Source organism: Megalops cyprinoides, chromosome 20 (assembly GCF_013368585.1).
Source record: "Megalops cyprinoides isolate fMegCyp1 chromosome 20, fMegCyp1.pri, whole genome shotgun sequence".
Taxonomy (NCBI): domain Eukaryota; kingdom Metazoa; phylum Chordata; class Actinopteri; order Elopiformes; family Megalopidae; genus Megalops; species Megalops cyprinoides.
This window is the reverse complement of record NC_050602.1, coordinates 118,598-138,887: the sequence shown is the minus strand read 5'-3', so window position 1 is coordinate 138,887 and position 20,290 is coordinate 118,598. Positions and strand designations below refer to the sequence as shown.

Here is a 20,290-nt window from a genome sequence, read left to right as displayed (position 1 = left end):
GTTTTCTGTGTAGTTGAGAACTTTCACCATCTTTACGAGGAAGGCACCGAGAGTTGGAATGTAGCATGTGTGTAGCGTAAGTAAAGCATTGTACATAATTATTAAGCATTGCTAATTGTCCTTTTTTATTAGTATTTGTACAGTGATAATTGCCACATGCCAGTTTCTTTTGTGCTCTTTATATTTGTTTTTCCTTCTGTGCTGTATCCATTTTGGGACCATATAAAAGTAAAGTGTATTGCTGCTGCATTAAAAAGAGTAGTTAACCAGCTAGATTGGTGATTATAGCAGATTTGGGCATAATAGCACCATCTGTCATTTTATTTTATCTTCTTTATTTTTGTATAACCACTCAAAATGGATCTATCACAATATAACCCGAATGGTTGCTTTGTTGTCCCGTGTGTACCTTTCCCGGCAACATACATTTAGGAATTACTTTTCTAAAACTGAAGGCGCTTGTTATGGAAGACCGTATTCGAAGAAAGAAGTTCCATGGATTACCTAAGGAGCGACCTATTTAGAGTTAAGAGTCTACGTAAGCTGATATTCATGATATCGTAAGCAAGTTGGTCCACTCTTTTTGCTTTATTCACTCTAACCAGCGTACCTTCAGTAGTGTAGTTTAATATATGAATGGGATGCTAGCTAGGTTGCTGGCTAGCTTGCTAATATTTTAAAGACTTGTGTACATAGAATTTACTTCTCAAACTATAAAACAATGCATAACTCATTTAATACATTACCATTCTTCTAATAAATAGTAATTCTTTATGGTATTTACAAATTCTTTCTCACATAGGCTACTTTACGACTTTAAGTCTACCAACATTTATTTGTAGAACTACAACACTTCACGTAGCCTATCATTCATAACACCATTTTTTCCTGTAATATATTGCATTACACCTTTGGGGCTTGGAAGCATTTGAGGTAGCTTGCGACCTCTAGTTTTAGTTATGCTTCCAAGCCCATTTTTAAATTTTTCCCTCTGTTTTTCTGGCAGGCCAAACGTATAGGAATATAAGTCTGATCTACTCCAACTTTGGTATGCATGTCTGTTATGACATGAACTTGTATATGGAAACATTTTTTTTGGTGGGGGGGGGGGGGGGTGGCGGGTTGGCGAAGGCCCCACTTTTTTAAGGTGTTTTTCTACGTCATAAGCCTCCTAGGGTGTAAGTTTATGGAATGTGAAATTTGGTCCTGGATGTTGCCCAAGGGGTCTATTAATCAAATTGCACAGGGTTTATGGATATCTGCTATAATTTGGAAGTTACCTGGATCAAAAGCCCAATGCTTTGAATCTCAGGTTCGGTCATCAACTGAGAAAAGTACTTATTAAGTTAATGTCAATGCATTTTACAAACGATTACATTCCTCTCCTCAATGCACGTTGCAAGTCTTAATATCATTGCGTAGCAACTCGGTGCGCTAATAAGTTAGCTAGCTAACTAACTACTGTATCTTTGTAGGATGGTGAAATGAACGATTATTATATTAGAAAAATCACACATAGCCATCCAAATGATGCTACCAGTACACATAATTTATTATCAATTATACATTTATTATAACAATAAGGTACATTTTTGTTGTTCGCTATGTAATGTTAGGTCACCAGTTCACCTATCTCACCATACCTATCACTATTACTTAGCTACAGCTTAGCTAGCTACTAACCAGATAATAAACTACTAACCAACGTTATTAATCATCTAAGAGACAAGTTTTGGCAGTATGGCTATAGCTAACTATCTCTTTAATGATCATTGGACTCAAAATAGCATGTATTTGGACGTATCTGCAATGTACAGGCACGCGGAAAAGAGTACGAGGCAGATGTTTGTATTCTTCCGGTTTCGTGCCAGTCGCGTGATAGAAAGATAGAAACATCATCAACATGCCCACTCGCTCTGGAACGTTGCCTGCTCTATTCACACATGGGCTGATGGACTTTGTACTAGGGAGCTGGCAGAATGAAGTCCGTCACATGTCCGGTCCGACTGATTCTGACATTTGCGTTCTCACATACAGCTCCTCTGGGTAAGGGCCGGATACGTTCCGGTGTCCAGTGCATGTCTGAAAGGGGCTGCTGATTCAAAAAGGTCCAATTAGCCTAGTGCAATTCGGCATGGTTTGAGCACAACGACCCTTTTACTGGATACGTACCTTCCATCCTTGTTTCCAGCAGCAGGTCTGAGAAAACTTTTGATTTTCAACGTCAGATAATGTTGTCTGTCTCGACCAATGAGGGAATTTTGTGGAACAAACGTTAGCCATACCAATAGCATTTTTTTCTGACAGAAGGAGATGCATTGGGATAGTACACACATTGCTTTTAAAAGTTTTTTTTTCTTTAATCGGGAATTTAGATAAAAATATACCAATGACTGATAATCAAAAATTTGCAAATATCGGCCCCGATTATGTAATGACCAGATAATCGGTTGACCCCTAGTTTTCATCCTTGTGTCTGCAATCTGATTATTGTGATACCGTTCTGTGTGCATCTAGCGAGCTAGCTAAGTTAATGCCCATGCACTTTATGAACGATTACATTGTTCTTATCAATAAATGTTCTGTTGGCGAAGTTTTAATGTCACCGCGTAGCAAATGGGGTGCTAGCTAGGTTACTAGCTAGCTTGCTAATATTTTAAATACTTGTATACATAGAATGTACTTCTCAAACTTCAAAACAAAGTGTACCTCATTTAATATGGTAAAATGTATTGGAAAGAAGAAGTCTGTGTCATATAACAACAGTTCTCCTTATGTATAATCTGTACATACACTATATGGACTAAGGTATTTGGCCACACCTGTTTTTCAGGGTTTGGACTAGGCCCCTTATCTCCAGTGAGGGGTAATGTTAATGCTTCAGCATACCAAGACATTTTGGACAATGCTATGCTTCCAACTTTGTGGCAACAGTTTGGGGAAGGCCCTTTTCTATTCCAACATGACTGTGCCCCAATGCACAAAGCAAGGACTATAAAGACATGGTTTGATGAGTTTGGTGTGGAAGAACTTTGCTGGCCCGCACAGAGCCCTGACCTCAACCCCATCGAGCACCTTTGGCATGAACTGGAACGGAGATTGCAAGCCAGGCCTTGTCGTCCAACATCAGTGCCTGACCTCATAAATGCTCTACAGAATTAATGGGCACAATTTCCCACAGAAACACTCCAAAATCTTGTGGAAAGCCTTCCAAGAAGAGTGGAAGCTGTTATAGCTGCAAAAGGGGGACCAACTCCATATTAAAGTATATGTATTTGAATACAATGTCATTACAATGTAATGGTCAGGCGTCCGAATATGTTTGTCCATATAGTGTATCTTGCTATTGCAACAAGATGATTATTATTAAACATTTAAATTTGTGTAACTATAAAACAAAATATAGGTGTGATTAAACAAATGTATGTCATTGAATTGTGCTGTTTAATTTGTTTTGAAAGCACTGAAGGTTTTAATGTAATTATGGAATCATGCTGTGCAGAAAAAAACTTTAATTGTTATATATATATTTACAACTTGGGGCTTGGAAGCATTTGAGGTAGCTTGCAACCTCTAGTTTTATATATTTTTTCATTTACATGTTGATATATCATGCAGCTGTATGTTTTAAAACAGGGTAGGCCTGTTGTTATTTGTGTTCTGTTTACATTTTTACTGTTATTTTCACAGCTGTGTGTTTTGTTAAGCAGGAGAGGAAAACCTATAATTGTACTCTATTTTAATCAGTCTATTATTGTTGTTGAAAACAACTGAAGGAGCATTCTCAGAGATAGGCCTATTTCTATTTAATACAGGCTATTTATTTTATATAATTTTTCATTTACATGTTTTGCAGCTGTGTATTTTCAAGCAGGGAAGGAAACCCTGTCTTTGAATTTTATTTTGATCCCAGTCTGTTTTAACAAAAGTACTTGTGACATCTCACATATGGCTTTGACTTACAACTGAACATTTAGCCCACTTCGTAGAAAATACCGACATATATATTGTGTATCGCCATTCAGCCTAAAAATACCGAGATATGATTTTTGGTCCATATCGCCCAGCCCTAGTGCAGCATGTGTCTGTTCAAATGGTGCAATTAGAGAGAAGCATGAACTGCAAGCAACAGACTGTCCAGTCTGAATGGTGCAGACGAACCTAAGCTGTCTCAGAGCTGACGAGCACTTTACACTTTGCGTGATAAAATGCAACACCTTAAGTTGCATACACATACATAAGGCACACAGGTTGGTTGACATGCTCCAATGGTGTAGTCAGTCAGGGTTGGACAATAATGGACACAACCCAGACTATGGCTTACAGCTTGTTTGTAGCGACCACCGTTTTGCTTTGTCCTCAATCAATTAGCTGCAGATGCGTACATACCAAGGAAGATGAAAAATACAGTAGTTGGACATCTGCACACTACAGTGCCGTGAAAAAGTATTTACTCCCTTCCTGGTTTTTCCTATTTTTTGTCCCGTATTTGTCACACTTAATTGTGTCAGATCCTCAAACAAAATTTAATGTAAGACAAAGACATCCAGAGTAAACACAAAATACAGTTTTTAAATGATCATTTTATTTATTGAAGGAAAAAAGTTATCCAACACCAACTGGGCCTGTGTGAAAAAGTAAGTGCCTCCTAGTTACTCAGTCAACCAATTAGTCCAGTTGCTAATTGGGTTTAATTAGAATAGACACACCCAGGCTTGATTACTGCAAGCCCTGTTGAATCTAAACATCACATAAATAGAACCTTTCTAGAAATGTGAAGGAGGCTAAAAGTTCTCAACAAGCAGCACACTATGCCGCGATCAATAGAAATTCCGGAAGTGATGATAATTTTTTTTGACATGTATCAGTCTGGAAAGGGTTACAAAGCCATTTCTAAGGCTCTGCGACTCCAGTGAACCACAACAAGAGCCATTATTTTCAAATGGAGAAAACTTGGAACAGTGGTGAATCTTTCCAGGAGTGTCTGGCCAACCAAAATTTCTCCAAGAGTACATTGAAAACTCATCCGGGAAGTCACAAAAGAACCCAGATGAACACCTAAGGAACTGCAGGCCTCACTCGCCTCAGATAAGGTCAGTGTTCATGATTCCACCATTAAAAAGAGACTGGGCAAAAATGGTATTCATGGAAGAGCTGCAATGCAAAACCACTGCTAATCAACAGGAACATAAAGGCTCGTTTGCAAAAAAACACCTTGATGACCCCAAAGCCTTTTGGGATAATGTTCTGTGGACTGATGAGTCGAAAGTGGAACTTTCTGGAAGAACATTAGAACATAAGAACGTAAGACGAGAACAGGCCATTCAGCCCAACTAAGTTCGCCATTTCTTAATTAAAGAGTATCCAAAACTGCATCAAGTCTAGACTTGAACACAGCAAGGGTCTCTGCCTCAACTACATGACCTGGCAACCTATTCCATGTATTGATAACTCTTTGTGTAAAATAATATTTCCTTGTATCAGTGCGGAACTTACTCTTAACTAGTTTCCATTTATGTCCTCTTGTATTACAGTCTGAACTCACCCTAAAAATCTATTATAGTTAACCTTATTGATTCCTTTTATAAATTTAAAAACCTCAATTAAATCACCCCTAAGCCTCCTCTCGCTTAGTCTAAATAGGTTAAGTAACTTGAGTCTTTCCTCATAGCTTTTATATTTCATGCCAGGAACTAATTTAGTTGCCCTTCTTTGAACTTTTTCAAGAACTTCAATATCTTTTTTATAGTGTGGTGCCCAGAGCTGCACACAATATTCCAAGTGAGGTCTGACTAAGGCATTGTATAATTTCAATATAACCTCCTTAGATTTATACTCAATACTTTTGGCTATATATCCCAGCATCCTATTGGCCTTTTTTTACTGCTACAGCACACTGCCTAGATCCTATTAAGCTTAGGTCAACTATTACTCCCAAGTCTTTTTCAAATTGAGCACATTCTAGTTTTTTTCCACCCATGAAGTAGTCTTGTCTAAGGTTCTTATTTCCCACAAGCAAGACTTTACATTATTCTAAATTATATATCATCTGCCAAGTATCTGCCCATTTTTGAATGCTGTTTAGGTCTTCCTGTATTACCTTAGTTGATTCTGTACTGTTGACTAGAGCCCCTAGTTTAGTATCATCTGCAAATTTTACTATTTTACTACTAACCTCTGCATCAAGATCATTTATGTATATAAGAAATAGCAAAGGCCCCAACACCGATCCCTGCGGGACTCCACTTCGTACAGTACCCTGCTCTGATACTGCCTGTGCTTCCTCCCACAGTTACAGTCTGCTTTCTATTAGACAACCAACTTCGAACCCACTCAGTGATAGCTCCTGTAATTCCTGCAGATTTCATTTTCATTATGAGCCTCTCGTGTGGAACTTTGTCAAATGCATTTTGAAAGTCCAAATAGATAATGTCATAAGCTTGGTTTGAGTCCAAACATGCTGTAGCTTCCTCAAAGAAGTCCAGGAGGTTTGTTAAGCATGACCTCCCTCTGCGAAAACCGTGTTGGCTATCATTTAAATCACCATTTTGTTCCAGGAATAATTCCAAATTATCCCTAATGATAAAGCATTTAGAGTTTCTCTTTGCATCTAGTACAATCTGTCCTTCAAAACACCTTTTAGCTTCCCTTATTTTTTTCTTAACTTGAGCTCACATATTACTGTATTCAATCTTATTACTATCTGAGCTCTCCAACTAGTATTTTCTAAATAATTTCTTTTTTTGTTTCAAACTGTCCCATAATGACTTATTCATCCACTGTGGATGCTTCTTTTTCAGATTCCCTTTTCTCACTTGCGGAATGAATTTACGCTGTACATCCAGAATAATCCTTTCAAATATGCACCACATTTCTTTCACAGTTTTACCATCTAGAAGAGGTACCCAGTTTGTATTTCTTGTATAATCACACATCTTAATAAAGTCAGCTCGTAGAAAGTTGAATACTCTAGCAATGGACAATGCAGACTTAACTTGCCAAAAAACTTCAAATGTAAAGTAACCATTGTCACTTGTTCCGAGTGGTTCCCCTACCTCAATACTGCCGATTCTATCAGGATTATTACACAGAACCAGATCTAGAATTGTGTTCTCTCTCATGGGTTGAGTAACAGACTGTATCAAAAAACAGTCATTTACAACATCAAACTCTTCCTCACATTTACCTTGACCTGACACAGCTTCCCAATTAATTGAAGGGTAATTGAAGTCCCTCCTGACATGCTAGTTTAATGTTATCAAAGACCATACTGTTGACACTGCTGTCTGAGGCTGGTGGCCTATAGCATACTCCAACATTCAATATTTTAATCCATATGTCTTCACTAACACCAAGGGGCTCCATTCCTGGAATTTCCTGAATATTAAGATTATCCTTTACATAGAGAGCTATGCCTCCTCTTCTTCTATTGATTCTATCTTTTCTTAGCAGCTTGTATCCCTCTACGTTGTACTCATCCCCATCCCCTGCACCAAGCCACGTCTCTGTAATCCCAACAACATCATAATTACTATTACTCATAACGGTTTCTAGATCCAAAATTTTATTTTTTATGCTTCTAGCATTTAAACTAGAATTTCAGGGTACCAGGTGTGCATTTCCCGTCCTTCACCAGCTGCTCAGAACCACCTCTATTACAGTGCTGCTCTGACTGATTTACAAGCATAGTTTCCTCACTACGAATAAAATATTTAGCCATGGTGTGTTCTATTCCGGCAGTCTGTCTATCCCTACCCATCTCACTGTATAACCTCCCCGCCCCCCCAGAACCTAGTTTAAATAACCCTCTGCTACCCTAAGCATACGCTGTCCCAATGCAGCTGTACCCCTCCGGTTCAAGTGCAACCCATCCCGCTTGTACAGGTCACCCCTGTTCCAAAAGGAGTCCCAGTGCCCCATAAACCTGTACCCCTCTTTCCTACACCAGGTTTGTAGCCACATGTTAAACTTCCATATAAAGGCTTGCTTCCCTTTGCTTGCATGTGGTACTGGTAGAATTCCAGAGAAGACTACCATGGAGTTTCTGCTCCTAATCTTCCCCACTAGCTCAATAGATTTTTCTTGCAGAACCCCGAACCTACCCTTTCCTATGTCATTGGCTCCAACATGGACCATGACCACTGGATCCTCCCCCGCTCTGGCCAGGAGCTTGTCCGCACTCTCCAGGAGGTCTCCAACCTGGGCACCAGGCAGGCAACAGACGATGCGAGACTCCTTGTCACGTGAACACACTATGCCATCTACCCCTCTAATGATTGAGTCCCCCACTATCACTAACTCCCTTTTCTTGGAGGATGAGGCCGCCTGGGTGCCCTGCGGCTCTTCAGTCCTCCCACTCTCAGGATTGTGGGCCAACTCGTCCTGCAGTGGCACGAAACAGTTGGTCACCGTGATCTCTGGAGATGGCGCCCCTCTTGGAATTGTGCGCCCCTTTCTACGCCTACACCCTACTGTAACCCAGCTCTCTCGCGCTATCTGGTCTGTATCTTCCCCCCTACCCAGGTTTGGTGAGCACACTATCTCCCTATAGGGCGTACTAATCAGTTCCTGGAACTCTAACAATTCAGGATTACTGTGGAGTCCAGCTAGGTTACATTTATTTACATTTACATTTATTTATTTAGCAGACGCTTTTATCCAAAGTGACTTACAAAGTTGGGCCTCGAGATCAAGAATCTTGTTCTCCAAGTGCTCAACAAGTCGGCAACAGTTGCAGATGAACTCATCCTGGAGGTCTCCCTCCAGGCAATGATCATCAATCCGATCATCCGGCAACTCTCACACAGTTTTTTCCCCTAACTGAACACACTTTCCTTAAATAAAGGTTTACTGAAAGGCAGAAATCAAGCACAAAAAATGCCAATTAGCCTAAATACAATAAAACTACGTTTACAGTTCAGCAGATGTGCTAACACAACCAGAATCAGAATATCCTAAAATCTGATGCTGAAGAACAATAGAAAAAATTAAACAAGCGAACCGGCTAGCTAGCTAAACTACCCGCCTAGCTAGCTAAAGTGTGCTGCTTAAATATTTAAAGATTTGCTCCTGAGAGGGCAAAAAATCACAAAAAAGCCTCTCGTCGGCTAGAGCCGAATTAGCTGCGTTTGCCAACGAGCTAACTCGTTGGATAATGCTTCGACGGAGGAAAAAAGTGGAAAATTCCCTCTGTCCCCTAATGGCAACAAAAGATTCAACTTTAGGAGCAGATCAGACCTACCTTATTTAATAGCTAGGTAAATAGCCCCAATTTTTATTTTTAGAGAGCAATCCAGCAAGAGCAAGAGCAATCCCAACAAGAGCCAGAGCAATCCCAACAAGACATGGATCCCGTTACATCTGGCGTAAAGATAACATAGCATTCCACAATAAGAACATCATACCAACAGTCAAACATGGTGGTAGTAGTGTGATGGTGTGGGGAATGCTTTGCTGCTTCAGGGCCTGGGCGAATTGCCATAATTGACAGTAGGGCCGGGGGCGATATAGCCATTGCTATATATCAAATAGCTATTTTTAGCGCAAGAACAACGATCCCCAGTATGTGGCATTAGGTTTCTTCCCGTATTTTTTTCCCTTTAGTCCCTTTCCCTTGATGCAGGAGCATTAACAACAAAACAAATAATTCACAGAATAATGGACGCCAATCGTGTAATTAGAATAAATGATTATGCTCGCGAAACACTGCAGATTGTCTGAAATTTGTGTGCTATTGCGAAAGCTACAGCATGAGATTGAGCTCTAATTGACAGAATCATGAATATTGCTCTCTACCAGAAAATCCTGAAGGAAAATGTCGGGTCATCAGTCCGTGAGCTGAAGCTGAAGCGCAATTGGGTTATGCAGCAAGACAACGATCCGAAGCACAGGAGCAAGTCCACCTCTGAATGGCTTAAAAGAAACAACATTAAAAAGAATAATGTTTAAAGAAGCAGCAGATTTGTTCCTGCTCTAGACCAGACAAAGTCATTGGCTTGGAACTGAGGGATGGTAAAGTTCATTCTTTGGCAGATTTTTGCATAAGGAAGCCTTCAACATCACAGTACTGCATTTTCTCATGAAATGTCATTTTAACTAATTCAGAGGCTAACATGATTAATCATTTTTAATATATAATGAATATAAAGTTGATTTTAAAATGAATTAAAATAATTTCATACAGGATGTCATAATATTGAATATGGCTGATTGTTTCCTACAGTGGAAGGGGCCAGCAGAAATGTTGCAGTGGAAGAGAAACTCTGGGATGTGATCAGAGACTAGAATACAGGTTGAGCTGAAATGCACATTTTTTAATTACGCTTTGTTCCTTTCATGCAGCCATGTTTATAGAATCACCAATTAGATGTTATGGTCATCTCACAATGACCACTGTATTCATGCAGGAGTGCTGGGGTGCAACGAATGCAATCCTCTGATTACACTCACGCACCAACAGCAAGTATTTTCCACACTGCAAGTCACTATAGTTACCCAGGTGTCAATTGGAGGATGGGTGTGGCTTCAATGATGCCATTCAAACATCCAGTGGGAATCTGATGATGGGTGCCTGACAGTGGTGAGATAAGCAACCCCTGCTGACACACGAGCTTATTTCCTGGTGTGACAAAGGCAGTTTGCTCTGTGGTCACCTGGTCATCATTGGCTGATGACACAGCTGGTATTAAACCTAGGCCGTGTGGGTCAGCTTGTGCTCAAATCAAGTGCCCTAACCACTGAGAACATTGCTGGGCAACGTTCATAACATCTAAAAACATCTATAGAACATAGAAAATATAGCCAGCATAGTAAGGCTGACAGTGACAGAACCTCCAGCTACCAAATGGAATAATTTACATATTATTCTGCAACTTTCTTAATGGACAATAACAGGTTAGTGAAACATATTTTAAATTTGAAACAACTATAAACATATTAATAACTGTTTCAGGAGGCATTTAACAAGACGCCAGTTTTTTTGTAAGTCTTGTAAATGTGCTTTAATAAATATAAGATACAGATTTCAAAAGGACAAATCCTGTTACAAAGCACTGATAGTGTCTTTATAGAAAATGTTGCCTCATGCCAATTCCAACTGCAAAACAAAATTTTTGTCATTACACAGATGCAAAGGCTATTCTCGCAAGCACGAAGCCATTAATAAATGGGGAGTAGAAACAGTCTCTCATTTTAAATTAAGTGTTGAACACATAAACAATTTAAGGTCAGCAGTTTTCCAAAGATGTTTCCTTCAATGTCTGAATATGCATATTGTGCATAAGGATAAACACAAAAATAACACTTCATTATTCCCAAGTATGCTTCACAAAGAAAAACAAGCCAAGAACACATACTAAACATTCCATAAATGTAAAAACACCATTCCTCCTAAACAAAGTTCTCTAAACTGGCTTTGGTATTCCGACTGTAAACATATACAGTAAAACCTAAATTCGCTTGCCGCCAAACATGTAAATGAAAAAAAAAAAAAAAAAACAAAACAGAAACAAACAAAAAACTGTGCCTGATGCCACTGCAGGATTATGAATGGAAATACCCCAAGTTATCTAATGAATAATATAGGTAAAGTATATCTGTATTGAGTGTATATATGTCAGCATCCACATTGCAGGATAAGCTTCAGTAAGGCTAAATTTTGATATACATTCAAAAAGTGTAATTGTAAAAAAACACACATATCACAAATTTCATTATGATCCAAAGACCATTTGGAGCTAAGCCTTTTAAGAAAAATGTACTAAACCTAAAACCTAAGAAACATTATGTAGAAAGTTACAGTAAAAAGTATATTCAAAAATTAATATCTGTGATTTCTACTTTCACATATGTACAGTAACTGAATGCACATACTGTAGAATACATTGTAAAATGACATTATGCATAATATTCTACAATTAATGAATAGAGCTCAATATATGAAAGCGGCATAGTCAGATGTCATACTACTGTTTCTTATATACGCTGTACCTTGAATTTTACATTTCACGTTTCATATATGGACACATAAAATCTTAGGGATGCAGACTATATGCTTTGTCACAAAGAAATTGCTACTCCTTGAAACTCCTTCATAATGTCACTTCAAATTTCTTTATGATAACTGAATTTTCAAACCATTAATTATACAGCAATATCAGCACACATCTTCACAAGAAGCCATGCCATTAATGATTTCCAGTGAAAAAGCTGTTGTAAAAACACAGTTTCAAAAAGGCTGGTGTAGATTATACAATATAAAGTCATTATGCTTGATGATCCCTTATGTGCTCCAGATTGCTGCTGTTACAAAACTGGGTGACTTTTGCCATTAAAACAGGAAACAGAGGGAGTTGGGGTGAAAAGAGAAAAAAGTTTTCAGTGATTCAGAATTAGGTTTGGCAGGGGATGGATGAGGGTGGAGATTTATCAGGAGAAGGTGATAATACACACAAAGGACGCTGTGTTCCCTTATGATGCGTTTCCACCAAGCAGTACAGTATAGTTCGGTACAGTATGGTACGCAATTATTTGTTTTTCCATCATCAAAAGTTGCGAACCGTACCAAAATAAGCGTACCGTACTGTACTGGTTTTTGGTACTCTTCTGTTGGGGTACCAAGCATGGGGGTACGGTTTGTAAAGGATGGAGCTACACCCACTGCTGTCTGTTGATTGGTCGACAGAGAGTCGTCACTTCTGTGCGACAACGTGAATACAAACTAGAAAGGCTGTCAACGTTAACGCGTTAATGATCATTCGCGATTAATCTGGAAACTTTAACGCGTTAATGTTTTAACGCAAATTAATCATATTATCAAGTTTGACCGCAACTTCCTTCCGTAATTCCAGTGCAGATATTTACCTGGCTGAATTACTGAAAGGTCGTGGCAAACGCAAATATGCTGAACAGCAAATTTCTTTTTAACCCTTTCGCGCATATGGTCACACCGGTGTGATTAGCCGTTCAGCGCATATGCTAAAACTGGTGCGATTAGAACACTAGATTGGAGAAATTCTAGCTAATTTTGGCTTTGAGGAAACAGCGATTTAACTCTAAAAATATAGCAAATGCTAACTGAAATCTATAAGAAACTTAATAACGCAAATGAAAACATAACAAACCATATAAGGTAACACGCACGCTACATACCATAACAAATAAGTTACATGCGAAAGGGTTAAAAACGAAATTTGCCATTCAGCACATCTGCGTTTGCCACGCCTTTCAGTAATTCAGCCAGGTAAATATCCGCGCTGGAATTACAGAAGGAAGTTGTGGTCAAACTTGATAATATGATTAATTTGCGTTAAAACATTAACGCGTTAAAGTTTCCAGATTAATCGTGAACGAGCGTTAACGCGTTAACATTGACAGCCCTAAAACAAACACAAAAGTTCATCAACTGTCTCTGCTGTGTTGCATTCTTCGCGCTTTTATGATGTCACGCTACTTACCTAGCTGACGCAGCAATCGCCATCCAGCATACGCCCCGCCTATTAAGTAGGGTACAGTTGGCAGTGGAGACACACGCCATACCAGGGTTTACCGTACCAAACCGTTACGTAATGAACCAAACTGTACTCTGCTGCTTGGTGGAAATGCACCATTAGTGTCTCTGTCCCTTCACTGGACATGTCCCACCACCCCCCTCACCCCACCAGCTTCTCTATCTTATCATCAGTAATGATGGTGCTCTTCAAGATAATGCTTTTATTAGTAGTGAAACTGCATCTAATCATTTAGTGTTGCCCCCCTGCCCCCACCTCTACACGTAAAAACGGCAGCAGAGCACTTATTTCTGCCATCTCCCTGGGTGGAGCTGCTACCACTGCTCCCAGCTGAAGTCGTCTCCGCCCCCAAAAACAAGGAAGAAACCCAGGATGGTGAGGAAGATTACTGTGTTCCCTGCCATCACCAGGCCGCAGGCACCCCACTGGATCTGCCAGAGGAAACACACTCATGGTCCTGCTCAATAGTTGAATCTCACCATCACACTGCTGTATACTGTAAAGCTGCCACTCTAACGGCATATACTGTAATGCTGAACACTCTAACCTTATGCACTGTAACATTATGCGCTCTAACACTGAGCACATAGGCTGTGTCCCAATACGAAGTTAGCTGCCTTAGAAGGCAGCATCTGAAGGGAGCATTTTCACTATTTTCACAATTTTGAACACTTGCCCTTCGTAGGCATGTCCCAAACCGAAATCATCAAAAATCTGTCCTTCTAAGGTGCCTTATTTCAGTCAAGTTTGAAGGCAGCATCCTATGTATCCTTCCTCAGGTAGGGTATCCCATAAGTCTTTGCGATTACCTCAGGCTTCTCAACTTCTGTTAAGTTAATGACGGCTGAAAACACCACAGCGGTAGATGCAATGGTAGCAGAGGAGCTCATTATAAATGTCCGCATATAGTGAACTCAATAATTTGTTGAGGTTATATTTAAAAAATACATTGTAATTATTTCATACACTGGAATAATGTACGTAATGTTTTTAAGCCTCAGTGAGCTTTCCACGAACTAGCTAGCTTGCTAGTAATCACATTACTTTCCAACAGAACAACCTAGCTATCTAGCTAACATAGCAGTAGTTTGGTTGTCCATCGAACAAAGATGAAGTCTTTTACAGCTACTGAAATACTTAACATGATCTTGATCTGATTTTGTGGCTAGTTATTTAGTTACACGAATGTTAAACTAACTTTCTCTCCTGGGACGTGAATGATCTATGATGTCATCTTGCTTTCAAAGTGTGTCCTGATTTTGTTGCCTTTTGAGGTCCCTTTTCCGTTAGGATGCTGCCTTGTAAGGGAGCTCACTTCAAAGGATGCAGGCAGCAGGCAGCTGACTTAGTATTGAGACACAGCCATAGTAACACTGTGTGCTCCAGTGCTGAACAATCTAAAGCTGATCACTGTAACTCTTTACACTTTAACACCACACAGTGTAACAGTTCACCCTATAATGGTTTACACTATAATGCTGTATACAGTATACTGTATACAGTAGTGCTGTATACTGTAACATGGCTTTGTGCTGTTACACTGTACACTGTAATGCTGTGTACTATCAATAAATGCAAGAAGTGAAGACAAGTCATTACTCACCACAGCAGCACGAGCCAAGACAACTGGCAGTCCAAAAGCTGATACCACTATGCCTGTGGTGAAGAAGTATGCCAGCTCACGGCAGGCGTTGCTTGCTGTGTCCGTGTCATCGCCCAGCCTATTGGCGATGAAGTATGGGATGGGAGACACCACGTAGAATATCAGGACAAACAGCGGCCAATACACCCTATGAGGAAGAGGAGGGTTGGTGCTTATCAGCTGAGATGCCCCCACCCACATGGAGATCCCAGCTAAAGACACAACATAGAGCATTAGGACAAACAGCAGGCATTACTATAGGAAGGGAAGGGGTGGGGCTTATCACTTATAATCTCAGAGTAAAATATTAAATATATGAATATGTATACACACACATAAAAAGCAGAAAGCAAACAAAGTGTGTGGTTTGTGAACTTATCTTCAGCACACTTTAAATACAGTACAGTACAGTACCAGGTAGTTAATGTTGCTAGTGACAGCACTCACAGTACAGTACTAACTAACTGCAATAGTTATGTACTGTGGGCAGCAGAGTAACATAGTGGTAAGGAGCAGTAAATATCAGCTTCAGTAAATATGCAGCAGATGCAAATGTATACATGTAAAAGCTGAAACCTAAGACAGTTTCTCTGGACAAGCGCATGTGCTAAATGACAATAATGTAGTATGTAAAGTACTAACAGTACAATACAAGCTAATTAATGTAGTTAGCGACAGTACTTGCAGTACAGCACTAGTTGGCTAGGTACAGCACTGACACTACAGCACTTATGGGCTAACATAGCTAGCAACAGTACTGACTGCCTGCCCATCAGAGAAATATCAGAAAAAAACATAATACCACTGTACTCTCTGAACTACATGTTGCAAGAACTCTTGGGTGGATAGCTTGCATACTGACTGGATTCTGTAAAAAACTTTAACGTATCATTTGGTTCTCTTTAAAAAAAACTGAAAACCATTTGAAATAAACAATTTTCCTGAAATAACCTAGCTACAAAGTAGCTGCCCCCGCATTGCTGCTGTTTGACTCTGTGAAATGTGTCAATGGTTGTTTAAATATCAATTCAAATGAAATGTCAGCAAGCAGGTTTTTGGCTCCACAGAACCTGGCTTTCACATTCAACTTAACCAATATTTGGTTAAGAACATTCTTTGCAGTATCTTACCTACATTAGGTAGCCTAAATGGATACCACAGGCTTTGAATTGTTGCCTACTACAGGGTAAAACAGAACACATATACTGAAGATTTCCTGTCACTCCATTTCTATGCCTGCCACTTCTAGGTTATATTTTTCTTAATTTAATGCACATCTCATTTTGTTTTAGGCTGCTGTGTTCACATGTAACATTACCAGTAAAAAGACTATGTATTCTCAAACAACACAGTGAAAAATGCAGGAAGGATAAAAGTTATGATTATTGTTAAAGCTGTTAATAAATACCCAAAGTAAGATGTGTCAGCCAAAAAAGACAATCAAAATCAGTTATACCAATTATTAATCAAAAGGGGATGATTACATTATTCCCTGCAGACTGAGTTCTGTCTTTGCTGTCTCTCCATTTCAAACAGCACTTTACCCTAATGGGAAGGATCATGGCAGGAGAGGGTGCGATTTAAGTGTAAAGTGTTAAAAATTCACTTTAATAATTTTAAATGTATCAGCCAACTGTAACCAACACTGTAAGCATTATGATTTCAACATGATTTCCAGAGGCCACAACCTCTGCCAAGTCATTGAAGTAATGACAGCAGTGTGTGTCCAAAATGCACTACCATGAACACTCTTCCCCTCTGCCTGAAAGTATATAAAGTACTATATTTGAGTCATGTTGAGTGAAGTATGGACGACTTCACTCGCTGATTTGGATTTGTAGGCTGCCTCGTTCTCAATACATACTCATCTGCTTTGCGGAAAAAGGGCATTTACTCCCTCTTATGGAAAAAAAAAGAACTGCAATACCAATCAATATTCATTGGCTCATCTACACGCCGCTGCAGCAGCAGAATATGCTAAAAATTAAACTGGTGCATCTGTGCCTCCCTGTCAACTACACATCCCAACCAGTTATTCCATGGATTTAAAACGCACTCTGTCAAGTAAAATCCCACATGCTGTAATTGTGGTGTGAACAGCCCTTCAATGGAGTGACAAGAAATGAAGGATCAAATGTATTGTGCATTAGAACACTTGTGCTTTGTGATGTTAGCTTTCGCCAACAGAATTTCACTCTCTGATGCTGGGTCGAATATATGAACGTTTGGTCAGTGATAGAAAAAATGTGGAAGTTTTCTTACCGGGCCACAAAATGCCACACAAATGCAGCAAAAGATTGAATGAAACCCAACAAGACAACATCAAGGCCCAACATAAAAATTTCTTGAAAAGTGTCCAGGAAATCCGCTTAACTACTGAAATGACTGACTGACATGTTACCTCTTGATTACAGGCTTGTTTGGCATGCAGGCTTGACAATATTGCATGCAAGGTCATTTGTTTTCTGCCTTTGTACCCCTGTTGAGGTGGTTACATTGTATTACATCGTATCCCCCCCCCCCCCCCCCCCCCCCCATTGTAATGGTTTTGTGCTACATTTAAATAATTGACTATTAACTGTTAGAGAATAAAAAATCTTCAAATTAGGCAGACTGCTTCAGTGAGTACTAACAAACTTTGTGAAAAGATAAGGATGACAGGAGAAACTGCCATCATCTCCTCAGCATTGCAGGCTAATACTTGCTTCCACTTTGACATCACAGATCAAACCATCATATATTCAACGTAGGGTGGGAACAGGAAGTGTGTACTCTTACCCATACTGCTCTAGGGCACACCCCAGTAAGAGGAATGTCAGACCAATCACCCCACTAAACGACAGGCCAACCAGTGCTGGAACAAAGAGCAGAAAACAGCATCATAGATGTTCTACTATGATCAGATATTCAGTTCCTGTGTTCCTTTGGTCCTCCTTCTAGGGGCTTCCTATGGATGGTCTTTTTTTTGGCCCTTTCAAAAATGTTCATAATGAGAGAGCAAATCAGAACTCTTGTAGCTTCAACAATGGGAGAGACAGAACTTTCAATATGTAACACACCCAGCTGACATTCTGGTCCAGACATAAAAAAATCAGAATCAACATCACTGACATATGCATAATTGGATAGAGATTACCACCCAGTCTGAAAAAGACTGGATATCTATCCGAAAAGCATCAGCATGGATGGGCTCTTTGTAGACCACTTTTTGCATTGACTTGTTGCTGCTCTCTAGTGGAGATAAATTATCTCACATACTAAGATGAGAAAGAAGACTTTTACATGGGTTGATTTAAATACAAAAAAAAAAAATAAAAAAAAAATAGACCTATATAATAATATCAAATTAGAAATAACTAAAGAGGTTTTGTTAAAATGGAACATCTTTAAGATTCTGCATTGGGAATTTTGGTAATACTAAATCTTTGTGACAGAAAACAAAAAATGCAGGATGAGGAAATTAATCATTTTAATAAATACTGTATTTAATTTAAAATACAGCAGCACAATAATAACATTTCACCGCAGCTGCGTTTACAAGTATGTTTTCAGGGTTGAAAAACTGTTGAAATGTCACCGAAATAAATATTAACAAATTTACATCTCCGGTAAAACTTGCGAAACTGTGCTCACTGTACACACATTTCAGTTTGGTTATTTGGAATATGTAATTACACAACAGCGAAATGAAAAGATTACAGGTGAGCGAGCCAGTATGCGTTGACGAAGTTTAACTGATTCAAAGCAAATGTGAAGTCGTGTTTTTAACCATACTGAGGACGTGCAGTTAAGTTACTTTCATATTATATACGACAAGATATAATACTCCATACTATATACGATACGATGTAATACCCTTAAACCTTAACAATAGGTACAAATTGCATCGCTGACAGATAAAAACCATCTGAGGCCTCGATCGTGAATGATGTTTTTTCCCCCACCAGCTGCTGAATTAACACGTCGTACGAAAAAAAAATGGAACCCATAACCCAATTGTGTTGTTCATGTACTATAATATCAAAGCATCCCTGGTCCTGCTTTAAAGTATTTTGTTACATAGTCAAATATTCGAGATGATGACAATGATGATTATCTCGACAGCATATTCATGTACTCCTTCTTCATTTCAAGAGGCAATCGCAGAACCAATTTTACATTTTCATATCGAAATTTGTTGCTATCGTCACGAAACAACGATTCTCAGCTTTATTTGAAGATCCAGGTAATGCCACTGAAGCAGGCTTTGCATGTTTTGTTTTGCTTTCACTGAAGACAAAGGAAGCATTTTAGTGTTTTAGAGGCTGTTTCCATGTTTCTCCGCTGGCCAGCAATAATGAACAATGGTTAACATAAACATCTACGGGACGGAACTTGTTTAACGTTAAATTAATAGGATGACAAATAATTTCATTTTATTTCTGACAGAATGCTGTTAACGCGTTTGGTCTGCTAAATCATGGAGTTACATCAGTAAGAAATTGGAACTTAAAGTTATGAATGTGTAGCTCAGCACGTATGAGGAGATTTCGACAAAAATGTGAACACGTTCTGTATTCTGTATTAGTGTTACTTCGCGAAATACTACACAGTGATCGATCACATTGCTGTTTTACACGTTCGCAGGCTTGGACACTCGAAAAATGAATTACCATTACATTCACGGTGAAGTGAAAGTATCTTTACCTTTGATCCCCGCCATCTTCTCTGGATTCCTGTGCCAGTTTCTCCCTTTTGTTTTTTGACTTTCCACATAGTTGCTTCCTGTTTCTCTGTTACTTCGTCAGCTGACTTTCTTAAAGGAACCGGCTACCTCATTATCCTTGCCCAGAGAAATAGCAGAGTCCATTTCCTGGTGTACGCGGAACGTAGGTCCAGAGCTACTACGATCACAAAAATGGCAATCTTTGTCTCTCCATCGGAGTCGCGACGTATACACACGTCTAGAATTTGGGAAATTACATCACTTTCAAACCATTTGCACTTGTCATTTCCGCTGGTAAAACACTACCTATATGCTGTCCCCAGCATAAGCACAATAACGCCACTGTATTAAAACAATTTACTCTGGACAAAAACTAATGGCATGAAAATGGTTTAATAAAATGCAGGACCAGTTGAATGAATCATTTTTCCATTG

General features: G+C 39.2%; 1 protein-coding gene across 1 annotated transcript; it reads right to left on the bottom strand.

Annotated features, from left to right (window-relative positions):
• Positions 1-13,467: 13,467 nt before the first annotated feature.
• LOC118795647 (leptin receptor gene-related protein) lies at positions 13,468-19,922 on the bottom strand. Its single transcript, XM_036554283.1, has 4 exons — positions 19,837-19,922; positions 17,929-18,004; positions 15,112-15,298; positions 13,468-13,939 (listed from the first exon to the last, which is right to left on the bottom strand). The coding sequence occupies exons 1-4, from the start codon at positions 19,850-19,852 to the stop codon at positions 13,823-13,825; spliced, it is 396 nt and encodes a 131-aa protein (XP_036410176.1). The 5' UTR covers positions 19,853-19,922; the 3' UTR covers positions 13,468-13,822.
• Between the last annotated feature and the right edge of the window lie 368 nt (positions 19,923-20,290).

Excerpts from the sequence above, each read along its gene's own strand:
- LOC118795647 (XM_036554283.1), bottom strand. Across the intron at positions 15,299-17,928 it reads TGTGCCCTAGAGCAGTATGG|GGTGTATTGGCCGCTGTTTG; the intron begins GTAAGAGTACAC and ends TCTTCCTCATAG. Across the intron at positions 13,940-15,111 it reads TCTTGGCTCGTGCTGCTGTG|ATCCAGTGGGGTGCCTGCGG; the intron begins GTGAGTAATGAC and ends TTCCTCTGGCAG.